Source organism: Macrobrachium rosenbergii, chromosome 28 (assembly GCF_040412425.1).
Source record: "Macrobrachium rosenbergii isolate ZJJX-2024 chromosome 28, ASM4041242v1, whole genome shotgun sequence".
NCBI classification, from domain to species: domain Eukaryota; kingdom Metazoa; phylum Arthropoda; class Malacostraca; order Decapoda; family Palaemonidae; genus Macrobrachium; species Macrobrachium rosenbergii.
In genome coordinates, this window is record NC_089768.1 from 20,083,373 (window position 1) to 20,111,237 (window position 27,865).

The window sequence follows — 27,865 nt, forward strand, 5'->3', positions numbered from 1 at the left end:
TTCTCTCTCTCTCTCTCTCTCTCTCTCTCTCTCTCTCTCTCTCTCTCTCTCTCTCTCTCTCTCTCTCTCTCTCTCTCTCTCTCTGTTGCCAAGCCAACAATAGTCAAAGATTTAAAACAAGACACAGAACTCTGGCAAAATGATACTCTCAAGAGAGGGATAAAAAAACCAACAGCATCTTTAACAATTATTTTACTGCAGCAAAAAAAAAAAAAAGTCTTAATGATACAAAAGATGTCCTCCCCAAAAAAGAACTGCTCTAGGACGTAGAAAATTTACATGCACCTACAAAGCTCATGCACTTCCTTCATTCTTCTAGCTCCCTTTCATAAAATAGAGAATTAGGGAAAGAACTATTAGAAGGTAGAATACAACGCTTTCCCCTTGACAAAAATATCAACACTCACTAGACAGAAAATATCCTTAACACTAATGTATGAATATAAGAATATAATAAAATAAATTTCCAAAAAACCTTCACGGTCTAATATAATTACATACGTGATATAGTTTAGTTTGTTTCCCTTTCCAAGATCGCTGGGGTGCTGACAAGAAAAGAATACATCGCTGCCGTATCTATTTATCCTTTTTAATTTCAACTTCGAGGTTAATCCATTATTTATGGCTTTACCTGAGATCTGTCATTTACTGTACTTGGTTTTCTAAAGAAACAGCGCCGAGTAAATTTTGGTTGTTCTTAATGAATTTTCTTTCTTTGTGTGCTTAATGAAATAATAATCACAGTTCTTATAATAATATAATAATGTTTTTAATGCATTGAAATTAAAATTTGTAAGGGTGGTTCGGCAGGAATAGCTTTTCAAGTGGTGGAGAGATCTGATCTGCTTTGGTTATCCCTCGGGCTATCCATACTGTCCACTGACACTGGCTGCTTGAGGTGAATATCATTGTTGTTCTTGATCGAGCTACCCTTTTAAATGCCCTCACTGACCACATGTCGGCGAAATTGAGGTGGCAGCAGCAACTAAAAATTATGCCATATCTCTTGTTTTTATGAAAATAAAGGAGGTTTGTACAGAAAATATATGAAGTCAAATATGTTTTCATTGTTACATTTAAATGAATAGCATTTTTTTTTTTATTTTGCTTGAGCAGGCTCTAACAAGGCAAAATTTTTAATCATAACTATGGGACATTTGACACAGCAGGAATTCCTTACTCACCCGGACCTAGCGATCTTAGAAAGGTAATCGAACTATATATATTATACAGCATATGCAGCTAATCCACGCTGTCCTTTTAGAGTTCGCAACACTGGGGCAGAGAGCAGATAAGGATCCCACACAAGATGGATAATCCACAAATTATTATGATAACGGATGGAGAGTCGAATGAATTATTCTCACCCTTCTCTAGCCTCAAGAGGTCTCCTGACAACTTCAATAGATTCCAGCAAAAGCACTCACAGGTGGGCAAAAGGTGAACCCACATGACTGCAGGCCCCACCGCTGATATGTGGCACAGGACACAGGGCAAATGAGCGTGTTCCAAAGTAATCGGGCCTCAACCCGCAAAAACAGTCAACCGCCAATGATGCAGAGGTCAATGAGCGCAAAAGATTCGGACGGGGTTGGATCTCCTCTCAGTGGAGCGTAAACACAGTCTAGTACACCTGACCAAAAAGCAAATGGTGAACAGGTAAACAAAGCAAACAATGAAGACCAAACCTCCGCTCGTCAAAATGGAAAGGAGAAAAACAAGCGGGTAAATAAAAAAAAATAAACTAATATAATAAACCCTTATAAGGGAAGCCAGAGAAAAAAAAAAAGTCCTGAACCAGCTTCTTGAGACATGCAAAACAAATGCAAATTTTACTTTATATTAAATTTCATGAAATAAATTTAAGCAGTTATTACACTGCTTATAATATTAACTCCCATTTCAATTCCAGTGGTTTATTCCAATAAACTGCATACCAAGCACCTATTATAAGGAAATCTTCAAGCACTAAACCAGTGGTTTTCAAAGGGGCAGTTGGGGACTACAGGGTGGCATTAACAGCATTCAACTTTAAGCAATAAATAGCTTGCTTGCTGCTTTTTTTTTTTTTTTTTTTTTTTTTTTTTTTTTTTTTTTTTTTTTTTTTTTTTTTTTAAATCTGAATGACAAAATATGTCATAAACAGTAAGCCTAAGGTAAAGGAACAGTATGCCATTTATAGATAATAAAAGTGACATTAGAATTATATATGATAATGAAAGTGACAAATTCTGATGGCAGATTATGACCAAGTGTACTGTGCGCATCTGGACGAGTTACAAAGAGACATGTCCAAAAGATTTCAGGATCTTTTATTGCTTCAAATACTAGGATGGGTAATCAGTCCCTTCTTAGGTGTCAGCAATGAGGAACCAGGAGTTACAGAGGAAGAATTAGTTTCAATCCAAAATGACATTGAGCTAAGGCCAATGTTCAAGAAATCACATCGAGATTTTTGGTTACAAAAAAATTTCTGACTTCTATCTAGTACTGTGAAACAAAGTGAAGATGTATTTTATAGCCTTTTCAACATCATATTTGGTAGAATGGGGCTTAAGTGCATTTGCCTTGCTTCTTTCCAAGAAAAGTAACAGACTTAAAACTACCGAATGTCGGGATCTACGACTTCTTAGTCAGTTCCAGCCTGATGTGGAGAAACTGATATCCCTGCACCAAGCACACCCATCCCATTAACAGTAATTGTGAAGAACAAATAAAATTTTTTACTAAATTAAGCATTATTTGTGAAATACATCTTTGTGTTTAATATTGTTTTCAATTTCAAGCGAACAAAAAAAAAAATATGCTCTCGTGTGTATCGGGGGGAGGGGGGCACTAGGAATCCATCTGGAAGCCAAGGGGGTGCCAGCTTGAAAAGTTTGGGAAACTCTGCACTAAAGTAATGGAAGTATTAGCTTTATTTTAAAAAAATTAATTGACTTGGCAATGGAGGAAGCAACACAAACAAACCACATGGATTTTGAATGGGATGTTACAACTTTCCATCACAATAATGAATAAAGCATTTCAGTCAAATTATATATGTAGTGCCATATCTTTTTCCTTCACTTTTTAGATGTGTCTTCTCACTCACAGATAAGATACTCTTATGAAATTCAAATCCTGAGATTCATTAATTGTGCACACTAATATTTTTTATTCCGCAAATATAAACGAACTTTTGCTGATTAAACTGTCACCAGGAAGATACTTTTTCTTTAGTTTTCACCTACATTAGAAGATCAAAAGTATCAACACTTAAAGAGCTATTTATGCAGCAGTTTCTTTCATATATACTCTCTCCTGAATACAGTACAGTATATGTTATTCTATATGAGCCATACTGATTCAAGGTAGCTAACTTTATTCTGACTCCACTTACAAAAGGCCTTCATATTTGTAAAGAATTCATGTACATGAAAAGCATTTCTCATATAAAACACACTTGATGTACTTACAGATTTCTTACCATCAAAAACACCTACTCATTTTTGAAAAACACAATAAAGACCTTAGATGTGAAAGGCTAACAACTGCTAATTTTTCCTCTGGTCCATGAGAGAGAGAGTGCTAGATAGGTTACAATCATCTGAAAATAACACGGAGAAAAACCCTCAAGACACTTACACAGAGTTCCAATTTTTCTAATAAATTTCAAGTACAGTGGTTTAATTAAGGAAACAAAAAGTGCATTTTCAAATATTACAATTAAAATGTACTGTACTGTACAATATCAAGTTTTATAAACAACTTCAGAACAATATATAACCAATATTTTCAATACAGTATACATGTAATGTAAAATACCTGAAACAAGGTTATTCCAAAAATTATTCCCGCTCCCCAGTAAAGATTAGACTTCAGATAATTTATGACTGCTGTACCACACCCTGTTGTGTATATTAAGTTACCAAGTTGATGTTTCTGAAAAGAATAAATACAAACTAAACAACAAAAAATATAGCAGCAAAGTACAATGTTAACAGAAGGGTTTATGCTAAAGAACTTAAAGTTTAACTTCTACCTCAATCTTCATGAGCCCTCAATCTTCATGAGCTTCAATAAAGATTTCAACAACACAAGGTCTACAATGTTGGTCATATCCATCTCTTATAAAAATAAAGATCTCTTATAAAAATAAAGATCTCTTGCAGATACTTTGGCCCTTCCACACATGAATTCCAAGAGGGAAAGAATGTCCATATTACAAATAAAAATACTTCTTTGACAGTCCCGGAATTAAGATAAAGACTGCTTTGGTTGTCCTACTGGCACATGACTCAGCCTCAAGAGGATTTGTTTACTTACTCATTAGGTAAGGCATTCCTGACTACCAAAGATCCAATGCTTATTATGAAGCTATGTAAATTTTATTCCTTAACAACCCTACTGTAATCCAAGTTCCCGCAAATTAGTGGGCATACAAAGCTAAAGTTTGTTACAACGTGGAAACAAACCCCTGACATCATATTTTAGGAGGTCCCTAGTTGTGGATGTGCACCTCGGGTAAGAGTAGAAACGTTTTGTAGCAGTCACCAACTCCTGTACCTTATCATGCCTCATTCGTTTTATAGCCACTTGTGTGCACAAGTTCTTTTTTCGCTCTGCACAGAGTAGAATTTCGTTTACTAATTGTTGGGCTTTAATTTTTGTCTACTAGCCTTCCCCTGAACTGATGATTGAGTGTAGCGTTGTTTTGATAGGACATCTGGTATCTTTGGAGAAACTTGTACCAAGGGGCAGAGCCCACACTCGTTCCTTACAGTGGACCTTGAAGGAGACGACTGAAAATCAGAAAAGAACAGGAGGAACTAATTGCACTATCAGAGAGAAATAAGCAAGATCTGCAGTGGAGAAAACCACTTACAAAACCTGCTCTTAAGCCAGTCAGTTCCGGAGATGCTAGTATTCTCAGACACATCCTGAAGGGGGTGGGGTACCCACCTAAATGGAAAGTGTGTTTCAGGGAAATGGAGTAAAAGGGAATGTCAGGCACACATCAATACCCTGGAGATGAAAGCAGCTTGTCTGGCACCACACCTGTACTGCACTTTCAAGGGTGTTTTCAAGGGAGGATAACAGTACTTACAAGCAACAACACCTCAGTCATTCACATACTTGAACAAACAAGGAAGGACAATTTCATGAGCACTGAACCAGTTAGCAGAGAATGCATATGAATGGTCAGAAATCAAGGGACTAGTAATGACTGCCAGATAGATCCCAGGAAAGAAAAACATCTTGACAGACACTCTGAGAAGACAAGACCTGACAGTGGGCACAGAATGGTCTTTGGAACAGGCAGTAGCGGACAGACTGTTCAAGTTGTGGGAGGGTCACAAATTGGATTTGTTTGCACTATTGAGGAACCACAAACTCTCTCTTTACTGCTCTCCGGTACCCAACGAAAAGGCAGTCGTGCAAGATGCATTCCAACACCAGTTGGAAACTTGGATGTGTACGTGTTCCCTCCATTCAGCCAGATCTGGAGAGTAATAAACAGGTTATCCATCTCCCATGGTCTGAGGGTGACACTGGTAGCTCCAAAGTGGCCTTAACTGGAGTAGTACATAGATCTTCTCCACCTGCCAGTAGACATTCCAAGACGTCTGCCTCTAACACCAAATTTGTTGAGTCAAGAGCACAGCGGCCACTTACATCAAGCAGTAGCCACCCTCCAACTTCATGGATGGAGGCTATCCAGCGACTTCTCAGAAAGAAAGGTTTTTCAAGACAAGTTGCGGGGACATTGCCAATTCAGTTAGACAATCCTCTCTCAACCTCTACCAAGGGAAGTGGAAAGCCTTTCTGGATTGGTGCAGTGAAAGGAATTTACATCCCCCCAAAACAACTGTAAAGGATGTAGCAGATTTTCTACTTTTTCTGCGGAATAAGAACATCTCTGTGTCAGCAATAAAAGGTTACAGAGCAGCTCTCTAAAATTTTTAAGGGGAGCACTGACTCCATAAGGTCCCATTATAAAGTACGTATTTATAACTACCTTATGAATCAAGGGATATGCTTCAAATTTTTACCATTCATTCTTCTACTAATAATGAAAATTTTCAGTGTGGGAAATTTTGAAATTTGACTTTTAAGTTCATTTTTTTGGCATTTGATAAAAAGATTTTAAAACTTAAAAATATTAAAAAAAAAGTTTCACTCAAAAATGAATTTCCCATGTGCAAAATCAAGGTATATAGATATACTACACTCTGTAAAAGTTTTAAAAGTTTCATCGAATTTGGTTGTCTTCTTTGACTTATAAGCATTTATTAGAAAACTAAGTTTTGAGAAAATCGCAAAAGAAAAAAATTATGGTTATTTTGTAATAACTGTGAAACTATGACAGTTAGAAGGCTGATTTTTGCACAAAAAACTATTTTGTCACATAAAAAATATGCCATGAAATTTTCAATATAATCGAATAGAAATGTGCTCTCTCTTGATTTATAAGTTATCTAAAATTTGCATTTATACATACATAAGTGTGTGTGTGTGTGTGTGTGTACGTATATAAAAAAAAAAAAAGGCCCATAACGCTGCAACCATATATTTTGAGCAATTCCTTCTGTGCCCATGTTCACTGGTAAAACATGGACACGTGATGCATTACAAGAGTACATATATATATAAAGCATATGTACTTCTGCTTATGGCAAACAAAGCACTAGGATATCGCTAGTTCAAACAAAGCAGTAGGATATCGCTTGAACCAGAACCACACACAAATCGAGATGGTTTACTGGTAACACCCAATGCTCTGTATGTATACTAGTTGGCAAGGTACATCTGTGATACCACTATGACGAGTTTAAAATATCATGATACAGAGATAATTATATATTTACTTTGACTGATATTTTTTTTTAGAGAATGAACCAGGTCTATCGTAGAAAATGGGTAGTTTTAGTAGGATACTGAGGTAAATTTCTCACTTTCTACTATCCAGAACTGGCAAGTCATACAGACAATGTACAACAATTTGTCGCTCTGTCACTCACAGGGCGATACTGCCTGAGATATAGAGATACATATTTACTCTTGATATATTTTTTAAGGGAAAGAGCTAGTTTTTATCATAGATATGTGTATTTTAGTAGGAAAAAAGTAAAGTATATTTCTCACTTCCACCTAAAAAGTCATACTGAAATTTTGCAACAATTTTTCGCTATACACTGCTCAAATGCCGGTAAAAGCGATGAACAAAAATGTAAAAAATATACCATATAAAAAAAATTTTTTTTAGAAATAATATTTCAGGTCATTTTTATTTAAGACATATACCAGCCCAAAACCATACAAATCTAAAATTCAATAATTCCTCAACATTCGGCGATCAGCACAGCCCTTAAAGCAAGAGGCATAGTCATGGGAACTTTCTGATATGATGAAACAGTTTGAAAAGAGTTGTGCCACTAGAGGATTAAAACTACCTGAGTGGACTGTAACCACAGTTCTGGCTTCTTGACTAAGTCTCCCTGTGAACCAGTCAAGACTGCTTTGGACAGAGACGACTTTGAAAACAACTTTGGAAACAGTGTTTCTACTAGCTTTGGCATCGGCGAAGAGAGTAAGAGAAATTCACACGCTCTTGTACGTTGTCACTCATACTCGTGGTTGGGCAGCGGTGGTGTTTAATTTTCTCCTGAATTTCATAGCAAAGATACAAAAACCCTCTACACATGACCCAAACTTTGACTGTTTTTCAATTCCCTCTCTCAAAGACTTCGTGGGTAACTAACAGAAAGAAACGTTACTGTCCCCTGTCAGAGCTGTGAATGCATACCTGAAATGTACAGCCGACTGGCGACCAGCCAAACGTAGACTATTCCCAAGTACAGGAAGGACTAAGAAGGAAATGTCAAAGAACACAACATCCTCCTGGCTAAATCCTTCTGGCTAAGAGATGTGATAAGAAAGGCTTATGGTTCTGAAGGAGGTGCTAGGCCTGCCCGACCAGAGTTAAGGCACACAAGAAGTACAGATCCTACAGTAGTCTTAATGAAAATACTCTGTAGGACAAGTCCTGTGTGCCAGGGTCTGGAAGAGACAGACTACCTTTACATCTTTCTTTTTACAAGATGTAACATATAGATCCTTAGATACCTTCAGTTTGGGTCAGGTAGTAGCAGTTCAACATGTGGTGTAAGGCATAGAGCAACCACAATACTCCATTAAGAGATGCAGAGCTAGCCTTATAGCTCCGTCACACCAAATAGATGTCACAATGGAAAACCAGAAAAATAAGTCAGTAATGTCCATTAAACTTTTGCCTTTTACAGGTTGAATAATTTCTTGCTCAATTTTTGGAAGAGATCGTCCTCCCATCTTTTTATTAGTCTCCTAAAATATGATATCATGGGTTTGTTTCTGTGTTGGAACAAATAACAAATTACAACAGAAATTTGTATTTCCTACCTTACAAACCACTGTCATAATATCAATAAAGTTACCCTCCTCGTACCACCCATCTTTGCCCAATCTCTCTCTCCTATTTCCAACATACTGATATCACTAGTAACTAAATACGTTTTTGTGCTTATAAGCATGGTCAGTGAGGCTCCTGTGTTTCAAACAAACAAATACAATAGTCTCAATTCATTAGAAAGTGCAGCTCACTAAATCTAAAACTAAGACAAGACTGACTCATGAATACAGTACTGTATCTGCAAAATAACGCATGAGCTGGGACATCCCAAATTTCTCTAGAACTGAAAATGTGGTGAAGAATATTCAAGGACATTCATCTCATTAATAAAATTTCATGAAGTATTTTTGAATTTTTGTATTTAACCACATATCATTTCTCAACATAATGTATTTAGTGGTAAATACTGAGGACAGTTTGGGATGATACTTGATGCACATACATATATAATAAAGTTATCACTTTTAGGATACATAACATGGCCATTACTTGCCTAAATGTTGCCCATGCCTGCTCTACAAGATTACCTTATAATCACTGCCCTATAAACATTAACAATATTACATTTTAAATTATTATATATTCATCATTTTACACTTCTGACTTCTTGCTCTTATTAATCAATTTCCTAGGTATAAAGAAAAATTTACTCTATTACCAGTAACAAAAATTACAAGTGTTTGACAACCCAATTACTCTGCTGGTATTTTGGCATCTTAGCTTTTTCTGGTGCTGGCCATTAATCAGGTAATAAGAGGTGAGCTAGCTAGCCAACTGTTCACCACAAACTCATTTATCTTACTAAGCCCAATGTCCCTAGAAACACCCTTGCATAGGTGCACCTTTGAACCATCAGTTGTAGGAAGTCACTCAACTCTAATACATTGAGAGGCTCCATTAGGAAAACTCAGCAAACTTAATTACATTATGGGAAGGAAAAGGAAAACAAATGAGAACTACTTTAAAAGGGCGACAATATGAAAAGCACACAAAATGAAAAGGATGAAAAGCACAAAAGCTAGAACTCTATGTAGTTCAGGAGACACGGTCATACACTTAAAAGTCATAGAGAAGAATGAGTAATATGGCTCATGGTGAACAGTGAAATGCAGGCTGCACATGTGTGGTGGTTCTTTTCAGTTCTTCAACTCAATGTAACTGGGATTTGTCAAAAAGGAGTAAGGTCAATTATGACAAAAGGGCTTTGTATAGCACCCTACAATATTTAAAATGATAATAAAAACCAAATACATATTCAGATTAATTTTTAAAATTACATACCTTTGTTTCACTCCTTATTCCATATCCACACATGATGTCATAATTCATCTGAAAATCATAAATTAAATTTTATCATCTGAAAAAGTCAAATGTAAAAATACAAACGCTTAATTTCAAAAAAAAGATTTCACACAAAATAATCTATTAAATTTCACATAGAAAGTAAAACTTGCTTATTCTATAATACAGGCAGTCCCTGGTTTAAGATGAGGGTTCCATTCCTACGATGAGTAGTAATCCGTCGAAAATCGTAAGAAAACCTTACTTTTAATCCTTTGGGTGTCTTGAAAAGAACATAACCTGCATTTTTATGAGTTTTTCATCAAAAAACCTCCACATGAAAGGAAGTAGCACAGCTGGTACTACTGTAGTAACTTGTTACCCACGAGGGCCAAAACAACCAAATTGATTTTTCTTTTCCACAGTGCCACTAATCTGAAGTACTGTCACACAGTGACGCGCTTACCTATCTGTTTCTTCTTACCTTTCCTTTTTCTCCCACTTATTAGTTACGCTCTGCTTGGGTAGAGTGATTTTCCCTTTAGTACAATTAGTTATACTCCAAGACAAGTGTTGATTCCTAGGAAAGCACTGGCGCCATAGTGCCACCCAAAAACAATGTCCTGTGTGAATAAGCTACACCTGTACCTCGAGATAAAGAGTGCCATAAGTGTGACCTTTGCACGGCACACTCAGCCACAGTGCCACCTTATTGAAAAGATGTCACGCCACTAAGTGTTACCCAAATCTGGGGGACACTTCCCTAATTCATTAGTAACTCCAGTCATCCCAGGCAGATGTTCTTACCCATCCTAACCTACCAGACCCATGGCAACAGAACATTACAGAACATTTCATGGATCTGGGGTAAGGAGGCAGGGCTCATGGGACAGGATCTTAACCAGTGGGTGAAAGAACAGCTGGATGCCTTGGCCAAGCAAGAGAAAGAAGAAAGAGTGGAATGGAGGAAAGAAAGAGAAGAAAACAAGAAGTATGCTGAAGAACAGAGGCAGCTGGAAGATGCAAGAGAAGAGAAACCAGCATGTGTTAGCCCTCAAAGAAAAGGAACTCGGGCTGGAGAAGGCAAAAAAGGAAAGTATGGAAGCTATGGCTACCCAACAAGCCTCCGAACCCACACCTGCTGCACCAAATGCTCCAATCTCAAGCATTAATTCCCTATTCCCAAAGTGGACTGAGGAAGAGCCAGAAGCATGGTTGGAGAAAATAAGTTGCTCTTTGAAAACTACAACACCACCGAGACAGAGGGGCCTTAGTGTTTGCCAAGCACATGGAAGGTAAAGCTAAGGCAGCCCTCCACTCACTGGGGAAGAGTCTAGGAGGCGACATGGTCAAAGTTCATAGGGTCATAACAAAAGCCTAGAAAATAACCCCGGAGAAATGGAGACAGCGGTTCCGAGGTCTTGCCAAGAAAGTCAGCTGGTCCTGGACCGAATGGGCCTGTCACATGACCCAGTCTGGTATACACTGGTTCGACTCCCTGTCGTGGACTACATTCAAGGACCTATTCAATCGGACCATGCTGGAGGATCTTTTCCAATGTGTCCCTGGGCGCCTTGCTGTGTATCTAAATGACAAGCAGCCCACAACACCTCTGGAAGCCTGCCGTATGCCAGATTCATGGGAAACCTACAACCAGTCCCCCAGCACATCTCAATGGCGCATAGTGGACTGTCCAGCAAGCCTACATACACCCCCTGTAAGAAGGTGGGGCACACTGAATCTGATTGCTGCTACAAGTTGGGCAACAATAAGCAGTTTCCTACCAATAACCAGAACTCCTCTCCCTCTACTTCCACTCAACCCTCTCCAAAACAGTCAGTCACCACAGGTATCTGAGCCCCGGCAAAGGGCCCTTGTCAATCCTGTGGCACTGCCGGCCACTGTAGTGCTGGACATCCGGCCTGCCCAAATCATGTCCCAACCACCAAGTTCATCAACTTAATAGGCACCTCATTCTCCGCGGCCAGGCCACAGCCGATACCTCACCCCAAGAAGTTGGATACCCAGTTCATCTTGGTGGCACCCCTTGATGGCTCTAGCCTGCCCATGGCCCTACCGGTCATGGTGGACACTGCAGCCAATGTTAGCCTGATTGCCAGGCCCCAAGTGCCAGCCAGTGCCACAGTTGATGCGAAAACTCAGTGGGAGATGACACGGGTAGAGGGCCACACCAAAACCATTCCCACGGTCAAGTTCCAGGTTACGACACCTTGGGGCACGCTACCTCACTGCCTTGGCGTGGTGAATCAGGCCCGGAATGGAATTCCTGTTGGGTCGGAACCTCCTCTGGGGAAGTCCTTCCCTAATGCCACTCTGCAGCCACACTACCTACTCAATGGAGGCCTCGACTGTAAGACCACCAAACCTGAGCACAGCCACTTTGACTGGTGTGCCACCGAACCAAGAAGAAATACCTTCCATGCACTGCAGTGGTCAATGGAAGGGGCACATGCAAAGCGATTCCAGGCCTAGTACTCCCTCTCCACGAAATGACAGCCAGCAACGAAGTCCTCCCTCTCTATGAAAGGACACTCAAGGGAAGCAGTACTGCTGTAGAGCGCGCAAGGTGACAGGCCACTCCACTAAGTGGGAGGGCTGTCCAAATAAGCAACACCCAGCGGACGGCCCCAAATCAAGATTCTCCAAGAGGCTCTGACTTCCAGCTGGGACATCTCTGTCTCAGCCCAACTCAAGCTATCTGCGAGGTATTGCACCTCCGGACCCCTCGTCAGGCATGCCTGGCCCTCAACCTCTGCCAGTGCCACTTGTGAGCCCTTAGCAGTGCCACCCTCCGTCCATCTCAGACATTGAGCCACCACAAGAATAGGATCCTGTGCCTGATCCAGATCATGAGATGGATCCTCCTATGGGAGATCCAGGAACCTTCCCAGCATTACTTCTAGCAACATGTAAGCTCGCAGTTGCCTGAGTAGGGAGCCCTTCAGTAACCTGAGGTTACCCATGACTTCGTGCCCGCTAGCCCTAGGACTGACATAGATAGGCCTTGGAAGAACCGGGAGAAAAAGAAGAAGAAGAAGGGGCAGAAGAGAGCCAAGTAGTTGCAAGAGCCACGAGCTCATCCTGGCAATCGTGCCCCCCTGGCACAGTGCTCTTTCCATCTCAGAGTGGGGTAGCCAGCATGATCTCTGTCTTAGTAACAGCCTAGACCACATTCAGTCAGTAGTAATAGTAACCTTGTCATTTAAATCTTGCAATGAGCAGCAGTAACTATGTAAGTATACTGTAACTTGTAACTTGTGAAGCCAGTAATCGTAACTATTGTGAATAGAGCTACTGAGCTCATGACACGCATGGCATAACAACTCAGTTGAGGCAAGCACTTTCCATAGAGAAAATCATCATTTAAAGAACTCAGATTACACCTTTGTTTACTGTGATTGCAAATTCTAGTGTAAGACATTGTATATTTGTAAGAATATTGTAACTTACCAAGTTCACTGTCATTTACGTTGGTGCTACGGCAGTGTTCTAATAGGTTATGTCATAAGAGATACCACTGAATGTACCATTGGGCTACGACTGAATATCACGATCGTCAGAGGTAGCACGTAAATATCCGCAAGCACCTCTACGTAGTGTTAGGATTCTGTGGTAAATCAGTTATTAAAGCTTATATCCCATTCTAGAGTCAGGTAGATCCTTACCTAGTTGCATTGCAATGGCAAAATCTGTTCAGGGGAAAAGAGTAAAGTAATCAAGGCGAACAGCTTGCTTAGTACAAACCTTCACGCCCCCAAGGGAGTGAAGGCCTTTTTAAGGGGAGGGGGAAGCTATTATAAATATTATACTATCTGTTCGACCTCTCTTCCTTGCTTTAATCAAATAGCAGACATTACCTTTGTTAGTTAAAGTAAGAGGGAATACCATGTAGGAAGAAGCAAGTGAGCAGGAGTTATTTTGAATAGATCCCAACAGTCAAAAGGGGTAGGAATTTTAGTTTAGAGGGATAATAGACGGGATAGGTTTTGATAGGAAAAACCTTAGACAGGCTGTACCACCAAGCTCACTTTTCTATGACCTTTGTACTGGCGAGTTTTTTGTCATTTTTCAGATGCTACCTGTGCCCTAGCCAAGTTGGCTTGTGGGAGGAGCTGAGACCAGTGGCAACCCAAGCTCCCCCAAGCTTCAAAAACAGACTAAGCAAGACATGTTTCTGGGGCAGTCCACTTACGACCGTCTCTGTCCTCTTGAACGTGGGGGAAAAATTGACATCCCAACGGACCAAGGAATTTTGATGCAATTGATCAATGCATTCTCTCTCCCAGCAGTAAGTCGGATTTTGACAATTACTCCCAGTTCTCTTTCCCTTCAATTTAAACTCATTTTCGTGTTTCAAGTTTCCCTCTCTTAAACAGCCACTGATTAAGAGAATCCTAGCAAAACCATATCCCAATTATGAAGTCAAGCATATTAAGTACAATAACTGTTGCCTAGTAGAATTGGATAAGTTATCCTCCATGGTGTTAAAACTATTCTTGATCTGGGATTCATCCCTTGCATTTAATTAATGATGAGTGAGAGTTTCTGTAATACGAGAGAGTTATCTTGATATGTCTCTTCCCAAATTTGCACGCCTTGGACCTGGCCATCCTCTTGTTTGGAGAAGAATTAGCGTCCTTGATACCAAGAACCTCAATTCATGTTCTTGCAGTAATTTGCCTCATAGAAGCGTCACAAGAGGCCCCGAGCTGTTGCGTTATTCACCCTTTACGTTGAAATATCTTATGTCCGAAGTGGGATGAAGTCGGAGCTGTTGTTAGCTCCCGTAAGAAATCAGTTAACACTTTTATTTTACTTTGTTGAATCTAGTTGTTTGAGTAAGGTTGTTGATTTAGTTCATGTGTTCAGAATAAATAACTCTAATCTCAACTGGCGACCTGATCTGATTTTAATTGTTGTCTTTTTTTTTTTTTAGGTAACTTTCAGCCTTAATTGACAGGATTATGTGGGTCTTAAGTAAAGCAAGGCTAGACAAGTCCAAGATTCTTAGGTGAAGCAAGGCTAGACAAATCCAAGATAATACAAATTAACTTAATCAGCCAAATGACCCGTGTAACATATGAAAATTTATATTATTTAGGATAAATCTTGCTTACTGTTAAAGGTAGCCAATTCCAACATTGAGAAGAGGATGGTGGGTAGTGAATCTAAGACAAAATCCACTCAGCCAGTCGAGCCAAAGGTTTCTTGCATGAAGAAACCAAAACAACTACCATTTTCTGTGCATGAAAAACCTTTGATGACTGATAGAAGCATAACTGTTCTCACTTCTTCAAAAGTGAGAAGCATAACTGTTCTCACTTCTTCAAAAGTGAGTTAGTATAAGGCCTTGACCACAAAAGTCCAAAACCCTTAGTCTCTTTCTCACCAAAATTCCTCTGGCACCAAATTCCTTGAAGCTGGCGCCACAACCTCTCTAAGCTGGCACTACAAACCCTCTAAGCTGGCGCAGAGAAGAGGCGATCATACTAAGCAAAAGTCCAATGAAAGATAAATCGTCAACAATCTAAACTGAGACTTTGGACAACAAACTCCACCTCAGCATGTCCGTTTCAAAAGTATGCCTCTTCAAAGGAACAAGACAGGCAAAGAAAACCGAATCTTCTGCCCGTAAAGTTCCTGTATCATTAGAGGCAGCTTTCTGTGACTTCAAAAAACTAGGAGGATAAGAGCTGGCAGATTCAAAAGAAGTTTTGTGCTCCAGAGCACAAGAAAACTTATGAAACATTCTCTAATTGACGAAGAAAGCCTGGGTTTCCTCAAATACTTAATGAGTGTTGAAATACTCGATGATAACAGAGACCTATTTTCTATATGGCCTCTTTCATCTGCTAAATGAGGATAAAGCAAAGTGCAATGCTCCAGCAAATACTGAAAAACCAAGAGAAATTCCTCCAATTCAACTCCTCTTCTGCCAGAGGAGGAGTTGGGGTGACCGCAGCCAACCACCAGCAACAAATCTGTAACTCGAAAGGGGAGACTGAGGGGGAAAGCAGCCTGAAGCACCTAACCTGCACCAACACAAGTTGCTTGAGCAAAAGAAGACAAAGCGCCACCAAGCGACAAAGAAAATGGAAAAGAGGAGCAACAGTGAGGGAAGGCAGGATACAGAGGGCACAGAACCACATCACCCAAAAAACCTACCAGATTCCCTGGAAACTGAGTCTCCCAACTGTCACAGGGCAGTCCTAGGCTCAGGCTACATATGGGTGAGGGCAATGACACCTTACCCCTTACAATGATTGCACACTAAGGGGGGACCCACAACAGTTCCCTAACAAATTCAGACAACCTTTTACTAAGATGAGCTTTACGTCCTGTTCTAATTTCTCAATATACTTTTCCTGAAACAAAGGGAGTGGAACGTGGAGCTAAAGAGGAAGTCTCAGTACTAGGTAAAGCATTAGCAAAGGAAAAAGCCATGAACTGAGTATGGAAAATATAGATAAAGGACCTGGAGAAGGGGGAGAAATGACAGGTTATCACCTGACCTAACTATTTGCTTCCACAATCTATCTGCTTCTCTTCTCTTCCTACACTAACAAACGTAAGCATAACGGCCTTCAAAAATCCCCACATTCTTCGCATCTATTCTCAAGATCACATTTTGTACCCCTGCAGCTTGCACAAGCAGTGTCTGTCTACCTCAAAAATCAACATGCTACAGAAACTGATATTCTCAGCTTTGATTCCAGTAGAAGGCATCGTAGGTAAAATTAATCTACAGTACCTTGAAATCAGCAAACAATGGCGACAAGGAGAATTTTGACAAGCTAAAAAATTCAAAATACACCTGGTGGAGCACAGGGTCAGCCATTCGATCTTCTTTTGTTTAAATGCTGACTCACCTATCAGAGAGCATCTCTCCACTAAACCATAGAAGAAGAACCAGCTAACCCATTCCATAATGCCCTGAGAGCCTAAGACATGTCATCAGAAACATGGATAACAGATGAAGTTTCCAAAGACAGACACATATATGACACTCGAGATAAAATGTAAACAAAGACATGGTAACCTAAGATGTAGGAAGTCTGTCTTTGACACAGTAGCACCAAGGAAGATCAGTTCATTTTTAGCATGTAGTCTTCACTGCCAAGTTTCATCATCACACACTGAGCATGTGTCACATTAGGAAGAAAAAATTGATTTATGAAAATCTGGCTATAAGGCCAAGCACTAGGGGCACTTTCAGCCATTCAGTGTTCAAGGTGAAAAGAGGGAGCTGGAAAGCAAGATGGAAGAAAGGAAGTAGGAACAAACGTTAAGTAAAAGGTTAAAAAGTGGGTGCAGCAAGGGGCCAAAGGGATGCTGCAAAAGACCTTTAGTAATGAGTTGTACTGCTGACACTAACCCTATAAGGAAGGAAAGACAACAGGACTACCTGATAAATCAAATAACAGTTGTTGCAAAGGTATATAAAATTCTTGCAATATGGAAAACCCAGTTTATGTTCGACCCAAACAGCATGAACTTTCAATAAAGACAACTGAAGGTAAATTGTTTAGTCCATCTTTTAACAATTTTACTGCATTCAATCTTGAGATGGTGGTGGTATGCGCTTCATTTGACTGCCAGCTAGGCAAGAGATGTTAAAACCTACACACATGCAGTTTTCTCTACTAATAAATCCTCAACTACCAAGCTACTATCACTTGAGATGTCCTGCATTTTTTTCTTATATTACCAGTGAAATTAGAGGTTGCACAGAATAAGAATAACAGAATTGGAAAACAAAACAGACATTTTCTTTTTATGGCTAGGTATAGCATTTGGCAATGTGAACAAGTATTTCACCCAAATTTGTTATAATTCTGTGGCTGTGTGGAATCTCACAAACCTATAAACGAACTGAAGCAGTTGATACATGAATTGTCAGTACAATGTATTGTCTGTTTCATTAAATTAAATGAATTTTTACTGAACAACAAAATTCTCTAGAAGCACCTTTTCCCAAACTGATACTAGACATAATATGGATGCTTAGCTTTCAGTGAAACCTTGATTCAAGTATAACATTGAAATGTAGTAGCCACAAATTTTCAACCAATTTCATTAACATCTCAAACACACTAGGCACCTGTCTGACGAATGGCATAGAATTTTTTTATTACCTGAAAACTGAAAATTCCCAAAGAACTTGAACATTTTTCTTTTGTAAACCACTGAAATTCACCATAATTTCTTCCAGTGGGCTCACCCATATAAACAAACGCGTAGACAAGTAAAATAAAAAAGTTATGGAGTTTGTATGAAAACCATTAATACAAGTTTGTATAAACTTGTATTAATGTTTTTCATAATTCTACTCACCTCTTTCTTGTAACTGATGCAACATGATGGAGGTACGCCACATTCCTCTGCACTTGGGTTCAATTCTGAACATTCAAAATACTCATTTGAATTCCAGTCATGATGTCCCTCATCTGTCATACCACAGCAATGGAACTGGGAGAGAAAATAACACTTCAGTATAGTGTATATATTAATACCAAGTTGAAAATTCACAAGTGTTTCCACTTGTCCATCAATATTTTTACTTTCAATCAAGTTTACATCAAAATGCACTTCAGTAGATGGAAACTCTTGTCATCTGACCTAGTCATGCCTAACAACAAAAGCTATAATGCATCACAAACATTCTAGGAAATTTCTGAACCTAAAATGCATCTATTATATTGTATTTATTTAACAGTACGCATTCCCCGTCTGCAGACTTTTCATTGATGTCATTTGGGTAAATATTAAAAAAAAAAAACATAACAGATAAAAAGTCCTTAAATAAAAATATTATGAAATACAGAATATTTTACTGACAAAAACACACTACAAGAAATAATGGGAATAGGAACCATTTTTGCAGCTGAATACTTGTGGCTGAGAGTCAAGACACCATTAGCCTACCTTGGGTCTTATCATTAATTCCATTTCATCACGTTTATGGCATTTGATCATAAACATGGCAAATTTTTAGGAAATCTTGTATTTTTTTACATATATAATAAACCTCAGCTTTATAAGAATAAACTTTGGGAGTAGCTGGGGATAGATGAAGCTTGGAAACAAACCTCAAAATTGGCAGTCTCCCTTGTGTGGTTATCAGCCTGTGCACAAAGTAGTCCCGGCACCACTTTCTCCTCTGTAGTGAGGCAATTTAGGGCAGTAGAGGTGGAAACATCCTATAAAGACTTATGCTCCCCACATACTAAATTCTGGGATTTCAGTCCTCAAAAGAGCATAAAGATCACTCTTTCTATTGGGCCAAGAATACACATCCACATCAATCGCCTCTTCCACCAAGGCAGCAGTCCGGACTCCTCAAATAAAGTACCTGGCACCATGGGAGGGGAAACAACAGGGAGCATACCCTCCTGCAGAGTCATCAAGAGACGTCTGAGAAAGAGATGACAATAAAGCCACCAGACACCATAGAAAATGGGGAAGAAAGCTGGGAGGAGGAAGGAAGGGAAAGGCCAACAATAGCCTACCTGACACCACCAGGACCGAATACCACTACTTGCAGGAAAATTCCTGGAAAATAATACTCCTAGAGTGGCATCTAGCTTAGATTCCACTGGAGCTCCTGAAAAAAGGCTGATGTACAAAAGAAAACATTAATAGAGAAATAGAGAAAAGAGCCACCAACAGTCAAAACAAACAGAAGATTAAGGTGGATAAAGTCCATTTTGAGGAGAAAGGGGAATGGAAGACAAAGTATCAAAAAATGATAAACAGAAGCAGGTTCGACGACTCATCACGTTGCAATAACCTTAGAATTTAGAGTCACTTACTACAGAGCTATTACCTTTCAAAATACATTCTTATCCTACACTGGCAGCTATAGCAGATATCTGGTGCAAGGACTTGCATTTACCAACAGGGTCCTTTGGTAAATAAGCCAAACATTTAACCGAGCATGATAAATGAGAGGAAGATGTTATAGGACATACATAAACCTTGGCCCCAGAACTGATCCACTTCCCTGGCAGCAGACACTTCCAACTGTCGCATGGCTGTACTAAGCTTGGGCTACTGACACCTTACGTCTCAAGGGGGACTGCAAAAATGATTGCACACTACACGGGGGGACACTGGCTGTTTCTTTACAATAAATTCTGTCAAGACTCCAAAACAAGATTCATAACCTGCTCTAACTTCTCTATATGCTTTTCTGAACCGAAGGAGAAGGGGGAAAGGGGGCAAAAGGTGGAGCTAAGGAAGACAGCTTAGGTCAAGATAAAGAAGGTGGAGAGGGGAGAGATGGAGATGGAGGGGTGACATTCAATGTCAAAGGCAATTGAGAAGCAACAGACCTATGTCCTAACCTAATTGCTTCCTTAATCTGTCTGATTCCCTTCTTTTTTAATATTTAGGGAATTTAAGCATAAAGTCCTTTGACCATTCCCTACACTCTTCACATCTAAGTTTGAAATCACACTCTTGAACCCTAAAACTGGCACAAAAAGCATGCCTATCTAACTCAAAAGAAAACATCCTGCTGAAACAGTAACCACTTCTACAAAACTAGATGTTCTTCCGTTTGCTTCCTATGGAAGACATCCTACTGAACAATGACCAACATTCACAGTAGCGTGATAAAGCACTAGCCAAACAAGTGAAGCATTGACAGTCATCTGCTGAAGCAGGATGAAGAATTCTGACATGGGCTAATACATTCAAAAGTTCAAAACACCCCTGGTGGAGAACAGGTGAACTAGACAGTCATCTGGGTTAGCCAAGTGACTTTTTATTTTTAAATACCGCCTTGCCTACTGGCACAAAGATATAGCTATCTTCAACAGTAGGTAATATTCATTGCAAATAATACAAATCATCTAAAAATTTGCCACTGGTTCCTACAAGGGGTACAAACCATCATCTTTACAAGGAAACTTTTTCTTGGGGGGAGGAATTGCCTTGCATTTATGTCTGTTCATGTGCCACCTTCAGTGTCAATCTCAGTCATGTGGGTGAGCTGAGTGAACCTGGATCTCATATGCTCACATCTTACCCAACACAGACAAGTTGGGCCAAAGGGTTCCCATGCCAAGGCAACACTCTTGGAAACCACCAGGAGGATTCAGTCGCCCATGTGGAAGACCAATCCAAAGATAACATAAGATCACTTACAATAAGACAATATGTTATACTGGTCTGATCCCCTTGTCTACAAGAAGTGGAGGGAGTCACAGCTACTGTCTACTCATAGTCATAGATGGGAGGCTCTGCCCTCTGTTGAGTAACTTGCCAGCAACTGACCCATTTGGCTTGAATATTACTCTTCTGAGGCTAGATGGTATACAGGAGGAAGGGAAGTGACCATTCATGCACCATACATCCAAATATTTTCATCATAAAACTTAGGCAAGATTCTATTCTATCCAACAGGAGCTTATGAGTTACACAACTTGTTGAGCTGCCACAACAGGACTTCCTGTAGTTAGTAATAGGTAAAGGTAGTGTGGCAGCACCACACATCCTCTCTCAGTACCCATGGTGCCAAAAAGTTCCTCCTATACACTGTGGCCTTACCTAATGAGCTCTCATTCAGGGTATGTTCTACACTCAAACCCTCTGACACATGTCAATTTGATCACTTAATGAAGCCAGAACAAGATCATATTCTCTGATACTACTTATGTCCACCTGTACTCAAGAAACGGGTACAGCACTCGTCTGAGGTGACATGTCCTCTGCAAGCAGTGACATGTAGCCTTCAAAATACAGAAGAGCATCTCTTCTTCATCATTACCCACAAAGTACTAAAGGGAGGAGACTGAGACCACTTGTATCTTTCATCAGGAACTGACAAGTTCTGCAATTTCACCACAAACTCGGATACAAAAGGAAACAGAAGTACATCAGGAACTGACAAGTTCTGCAATTTCACCTCAAACTCGGATACAAAAGGAAACAAAAGTCTCAGCCCTCCAAGCATCACACTGTGTAAGATGTAACATATAATTCTCCCACTATCTTCACTGACACCAAGACAAATATGCACATGCATGACCCAGCAATGGCCACCTTCTCATAGAGTAAGCTCTCTCAGCCATAGCAGATTCACATACACATAAACTCAGCAACTGACCATACAAAGCAAAGAACAAATATCCCAAAAGTGGAAAGTCTTAAACAACCAGAGTAAAATTGAAATGATTGCAGGGCACACGTGTTCTGTTGTGGACAAACCAAGAGAAAAGTAAGGGTTCAGCCATGTACGTGGGCAGACTCACCCTGTCACTCATCGTACACACCTTAATTGCTTGTTGCAAAGCTGCAATGATTGAACCACCTTTCACATGAAAATATTCTGCCCAAAGGTACTATTATGTAAAGACAAAGGACTGCATACATCATAGAAACATACCTCAAGATGGCTGATTAGGGCATGTATTATCCACCTGAAACCATCCAGGAAGAGATCTAAGAATCAGAACCTGTGTCTCTTGACATATACAGGCTGCTTTGTTTGAGGCAGAAACACTGATATGGAAAAGTAACTCTGGGATGTTTGCATTTTAACTATCCTCAGTTACAATGTACAAGCTCCATCAAGGAGAGCTCAGTAATGGCCTTATTATAATCCCAAGAACAACTGATAGGTCCATACTTCCGTATAATGAGTCCAAGTTCAATTGGATTGCCCTCTATGTCTGATAGACCTCATCCAAAATAAATACAAAAGATCAAGCATCTGCCGTATTCCACTGACCTACAGTAGTAAAAGCCATATTACTTTCCATTCATCCATTTTCCAAATAGGATCAAGCTAGAACTGGTTTTAAATGTTATTTGCAGAAAAAAATGAATTCAGTATGAAATGGTAAGGACTTGGAATAAGCAAGGTCAGGCAGATAAACTAAGCTGGAGGAAATCCTGATCTGGGTTTCAAGGAGGAATTACCTTCCTACAGGTGGAGTCTAGAGCGACGTTTTATTCCAGAGTTGAAATGTGTAAGTCCTTGTAAGGAAGAAAAAAAAGAAACTAAATTTGATGAACTTCAACAATACTGCTAAATATCAGTCTATTCATACAGAGTATAAAGCTATTTTACTAATATTGATTTTTCTTACAACCACAAATTACTACACATTGTTCTCATTGATAATGAATACTAAAATAACACTCCTGAAAAGCAATCAAGGGTTACCCTATTATTTTCTTAAAACCACTAGTCAAGAAATTTGGAAATGAACAAATTGAATCAGTTCAGAACAAGAATTAAACATACAATACATAAGTTAATGCACCTTAAAACATATACAGTATATGAAACCTTACCTCACTCTGAAGGAAATCTATAAAGTTCTGAGTGTTTTGGCTTTCCCTGTATTCTTCAATTAAAGTCTTTGTAAAGACAGACTCAAGAAGGATTTTATGTGCCTTCCACGCGGAGATAACGCAAGCAATGGCAAACATCAATTCCACAATCAGGATGATTGTAAGACTCCAAAAGTACTAGAAAAGAATAAAGAAAATTAATTTTCAACTATACTTTTATTTTAAAAAGGCTATAACTGACACGGTATATTCAGGGCATTTATGGTATGTCTTAAGTATCAGGCACTGTAACTCAGATTATATACCTAACAGGAAATATGTAATGCACATCTGGTATGCACAATCCATGAGTCACTCCCACACTTTCCATGTCACTCAATCAAAACCAGGTGTAGTATAGTACCTGCCAACCCATCATTAATAACTTTTTTTTTATCATATTTTCCATTCACTAAGAGCAATTTTTGCCTGAATTCTCAGCTGATCTAGGTCTTCAATTCGGCCTTTTCTCCATGATTTTCTGGTCCTTCATTATTAGTATCACATTCTACCTCTCCATCTACTACATTTAGAACTGTTTATCATCCTTTCGCAAAACAGCAAAATGCATTAAATTAAGATTATAAGACCATGAAAATCTAATGAAAACATTGAAAAATACTTACAGAAGGATAACTTACCAATTTTAAGAGACAAAGATTTTCTCTTAAAGCACCAACACATCCAGCAAATGAAACTAAGAAGATGACACTTCCTAAGGCAACCATTACACCACTGTGGTCCGTTATGGCAGTGTAAGCATTTTCTACTGACTTAAGATAATAGAGCCCTTGTGCAGTATGGATGACTCCATACAAACCAATGGGTATTATGAGAAGTCCAAAAACCTGTGTGAGTCAGAAAGAGCTACATTTAAATATATTTCATAACCACAACAAATATACAGTTAGTTATATGGTCAAAATAAAAAATCTTTAAGCATATACACCTGCACTTCTGTACAGCAATTTGGTATCTATACTGTACTTTTTTACAGTGTTGCTTGTTACAGTCTTTTACAGCACTGCCTACAGATACAGTGAAGAAACAAATCACAAACATCCAACACATAATTGCTTCTACAAGTAAAGACTCACTGCATCACTGCAACTAACCACTAATTTTAATTATTATCAAAGATATATAAACTCCTATATCGACCCAGTTTTACCTGCTGTGCAGAACGGCAACTTATTTACCTTCTCAATCTTATTTGGCAACACACAAAATCTGTTCCTAACATGCCACAATTATGAACACACTGGATACTTTCTATTAAACATTGTTCTTGAATTTTTCAATGAGAGCGTAGGTATAAAAATCATGTTACAATTCTGACTGAATTATAATTAGTATAGAAGCTTTGAAAGAAATGTTTCAAACAAGCATGACTAAGCTTTAAAATCCTAATCTTCTAATTTCTTTCAGATTATACCCAGCTACGGTCTAAAAAAGGCAGAAATACCAAAGCTTGAATGTCTATAATTTGTCTCATTGCCTTACTGTACAGGGTTTCAGTGTTTTCTAACATAAATGGAGGTGTTGGGATGTGGCTAATCCAAGAACTGCAAAATGAGAGCTTTAGGTTATATTTATAGGAATACGCAAAAAATTATGGTTGTCTTCTTGAAAGCCGATAGGCTAAGCTAATGAAGAAAAACTTCTAAGATAGTTCATGTGACTTAGATTCATCAGGCTACTGGGTTAATGTGTACGGCACCAGTATCAGCCCCATGGGAAATACTATGACTTAACTCCTACCCCTACCCAATTTAATACCACAAAAAAAAATAAAAAAAAATTCATTTTGATGTTTTATCCATAGGGAATATTGGGGCAGAGAAGTAAAAAGTTATGTACAGTACCCTATTTACCAATAAGGATATGAAAACTTGCATAACTTTCCAAGCCTAGTGTTATTGTTTTTAAGTTGTTCCATTCCAGGTTCTTGAATATTGGGAGGTGATAAGTAGTTATAACACATGTGCTATTCAATAGCACTTATGGGAGCATTTTTGTTTTTCTGTTACCTATTAAATAGGTAGCCTACATTTCCCAACCAATTAAAATTTCACAAATTCTTATGTTACCATATCCTGATGTTGTCAGACTTCAACCATTTTTCACACTTTCTCTAGTTTGGTAAAAAAAAAAAAAAAGGCATTGTGTGTAAGAAGCGTTGACAAGATCATAAATGATATTTTTTTTTATCCTACAGATGGTGTAAAATGGCTTTATCCACCTGCAAGCATGGTAATCTCTTTGCTGATTAAATGCCCAACTTTCACAAAACAAACCCATGTTAAAAAGGTAAATTTGCCAGGAATCAAAATGGGAAAAGAGGTGTGTACTTTTCACCGTTAAGAAGTAGTGTGGAATGTCATACCGAGATAAATTTCTGTATTTCACTTTTAACATTCATGGTCTCTAAAAACCCAAAAAAAAGGGTCAAGCAACCTTTGTTTGGCTAGGTTGGGAAGATTAGATCAGGTTGCATTTTAGTGTTTTAATCTGAAACTTTCAGGGCACTGTAGGTTAGGTTGGGTGGAGGGGTTCCAGACATGGCAAGGCCCTTAACTAACTAAGGACCTGGTAGCCTAAAGTTAGGTTAGTTTTCATGCTTTCTAAATTTTTATAAACTGACTTTGTTACTGTTGATTCATATAAACCACTTTCTTCCTAACCAATTATGATGTGATTTATTCATTTCCTCCTTTTTTGATGTTTCATTACAACTTTTTTTTTTTCCCACCCAGCCTAATAAACTTAGTTTCCCACTGGTGTCCGCCATAATATGAGACTATGGGAAACCACAATACTATGTGGTTTCTACTCACAATAGCCTAATGATTTGAAATCCATAACACAAGATAACCAGTTGGAATAATGGTAAATCTTAATTTACTACCAAGCCCACTTGCATCAACAGTGTTCAGTACCAGCCGTACAGGTATGAATTTTGAAACACTGGCTAAAGACAGTAATAACTCAGTGATGGTAAATGTGCTATACAGTTTAGTTTGATCTTTGCATAAACGTATGAAGAAGACATGAATAAAACACACCACTTTTGCTATTGAGAGCTGGTATTAAGCTAATACTGTAGCAAAATAATAGCCCAGGAAGTATGATGTTACTTAAAATAATTAGATAAAATTTTGTTTAAGTTGCCAATAAGACTCCAACCAGCCATTTCTGTGTGAAAAACCATTTTGGGTTTTTCATGCAAAAATGACTAGGAATTGATAGGGCACTAAAACAATATAAAAATACCAACCTACTGTAACCTTGGGTTTACTGGTTACAATTTTGCCATATTTGCAAGGAAGGGGGAGGCCGGTATCGTCTTACTTTATAAGTCATCATTTCATTAATTTTTTATTTATCATTTGCTCATAATGTTTATGGGGCTCAAAATAACAAGAATGTAGAGCTCTTTTAAAAAATGTAAGTTACAATTTCATATTGTGTACTGGCAGTTCATAATAACAAAACACCATTGCATTTTGGACTTGCAAGTATTGTATCAACATCTTATGTTCTAATGAGTGCTTTGAATGTTTCTCACATTTACTTCATTAGCAAATATGTATTTTTAGTGACTGTGAACCCAAACTCACATGCAAAACATAAAACAAAAGATGATACATTTCAGACTATCTTGGTACTGTACATTTCTCAAATTATCTCACCTGTACTGCATTACATACACCATTTTCTATAATGTTTACCCAATTATAATTGGGGCTATTGTAGAATGACGGGAATTGGTTCCACAGTGTAAATGCCAGGTCCTGAGCTTACCAGACCTTACCTTTCTAACCTCACTTTGGATGCTGTGCCCTGACCAGGCCCGAGGGGGGGCGCTGCCCTCCTGGGCCACTAAACATCGGAGACAATCACCTTAGTTTATTGTAGGTGGTTCAGTTGTTATGCAAACAAACCCAATTACATTAATAACCATTACCATGCACTCACCTACTGAACATTTACCCAAAACCTTTTAAACAACAGGTTAAAACGGGGAAATGATGTTTTCAACTCCAAATTGCAAGGTCTAATATTAAGTGAAAGTTACTGCATAGAATACAGTATATGGTTTCATGTACCTGGATACAAATTAAAAGTAGCCTATTGCAGCATTATCATGACATTAAATACTACTTTGGTCTAATTTAACCTAGACCTGTGGCACAGCAGCATCATACGTTCAACCATTACCTATTTTGATTCCGACTTACGATACTGTGAAAGTAGCCTACCTAAAGCACTAAAGCTAGGCGTAAGCCTAACCAAACTCTTATACAAAGCGTGGCATATCGTACATGCTCAAGTCTATGCAACCCTATAGGAAGCTTGCTAAAACTAGCGTAAACAAATTTAATTACGATTAGCTGTGGAATTGACTCACCCAACACAAAAAGTTGAAGAAAAATAAAGTTTTGATGTAGGGACTAGTATACGAGAGATCTGTCGTCTTAACCATTTTAAGTGCAACTGAATTTGCTAAAGTTTTAACATAAAAATGTTGGGGGAAAGTTTCTGGGAACGGTAGGTTCTTAACTCGCAAGTAACACACTAATGACTAAGCAAACTTCTTACTAGTTCCCACTGCAAATTAGACAATAACAACTGCGTCAGTGCGAGACGAGACGTGTATCGTACAGAGAGTTAAGTGGCGTTTTCCTGCACTCGTAGGTGTCCTTGATAAGTTTTTCTTTTTTATTCTTTTTTTTTATTTTGCTGTCGCTGTCGCTCCTCCGCTGTGATGTTTGAGTTGAAAAAATT

At 38.8% G+C, this 27,865-nt stretch overlaps 2 protein-coding genes across 8 annotated transcripts in view; one reads left to right on the top strand and one right to left on the bottom strand.

The window, feature by feature from the left end:
• The window catches only part of Dph2 (Diphthamide biosynthesis 2), a 47,730-nt gene that overhangs the window by 3,439 nt on the left and 16,426 nt on the right, over window positions 1–27,865 (top strand). For 2 of the 4 annotated variants that reach the window (XM_067130258.1, XM_067130262.1), the window contains exons 3-4: window positions 4,155–4,315; window positions 13,806–14,021. The gene's annotated coding sequence lies outside the window, so the exon portion shown is untranslated. The remainder of the gene's footprint in view (window positions 1–4,154; window positions 4,316–13,805; window positions 14,022–27,865) is intronic. The other 2 variants (XM_067130257.1, XM_067130260.1) reach the window with 1 other exon arrangement.
• On the bottom strand, window positions 177–27,865 carry LOC136854102 (tetraspanin-33-like). 4 transcript variants are annotated; one of them, XR_010857630.1, is made up of 8 exons: window positions 27,489–27,845; window positions 23,719–23,925; window positions 23,039–23,215; window positions 18,068–18,202; window positions 9,713–9,760; window positions 3,808–3,924; window positions 3,470–3,589; window positions 177–1,633 (listed from the first exon to the last, which is right to left on the bottom strand). XR_010857630.1 is itself a non-coding variant. In XM_067130268.1 (7 exons), the coding sequence occupies exons 1-7, from the start codon at window positions 27,561–27,563 to the stop codon at window positions 1,625–1,627; spliced, it is 768 nt and encodes a 255-aa protein (XP_066986369.1). In that variant the 5' UTR covers window positions 27,564–27,852; the 3' UTR covers window positions 177–1,624. The 4 variants fall into 4 exon arrangements, 3 of the variants coding, with proteins under 3 accessions (XP_066986369.1, XP_066986367.1, XP_066986368.1); XM_067130268.1 differs by lacking the exon at window positions 3,470–3,589 and having other exon boundaries at window positions 27,489–27,852; XM_067130266.1 differs by having other exon boundaries at window positions 177–3,589; window positions 27,489–27,843.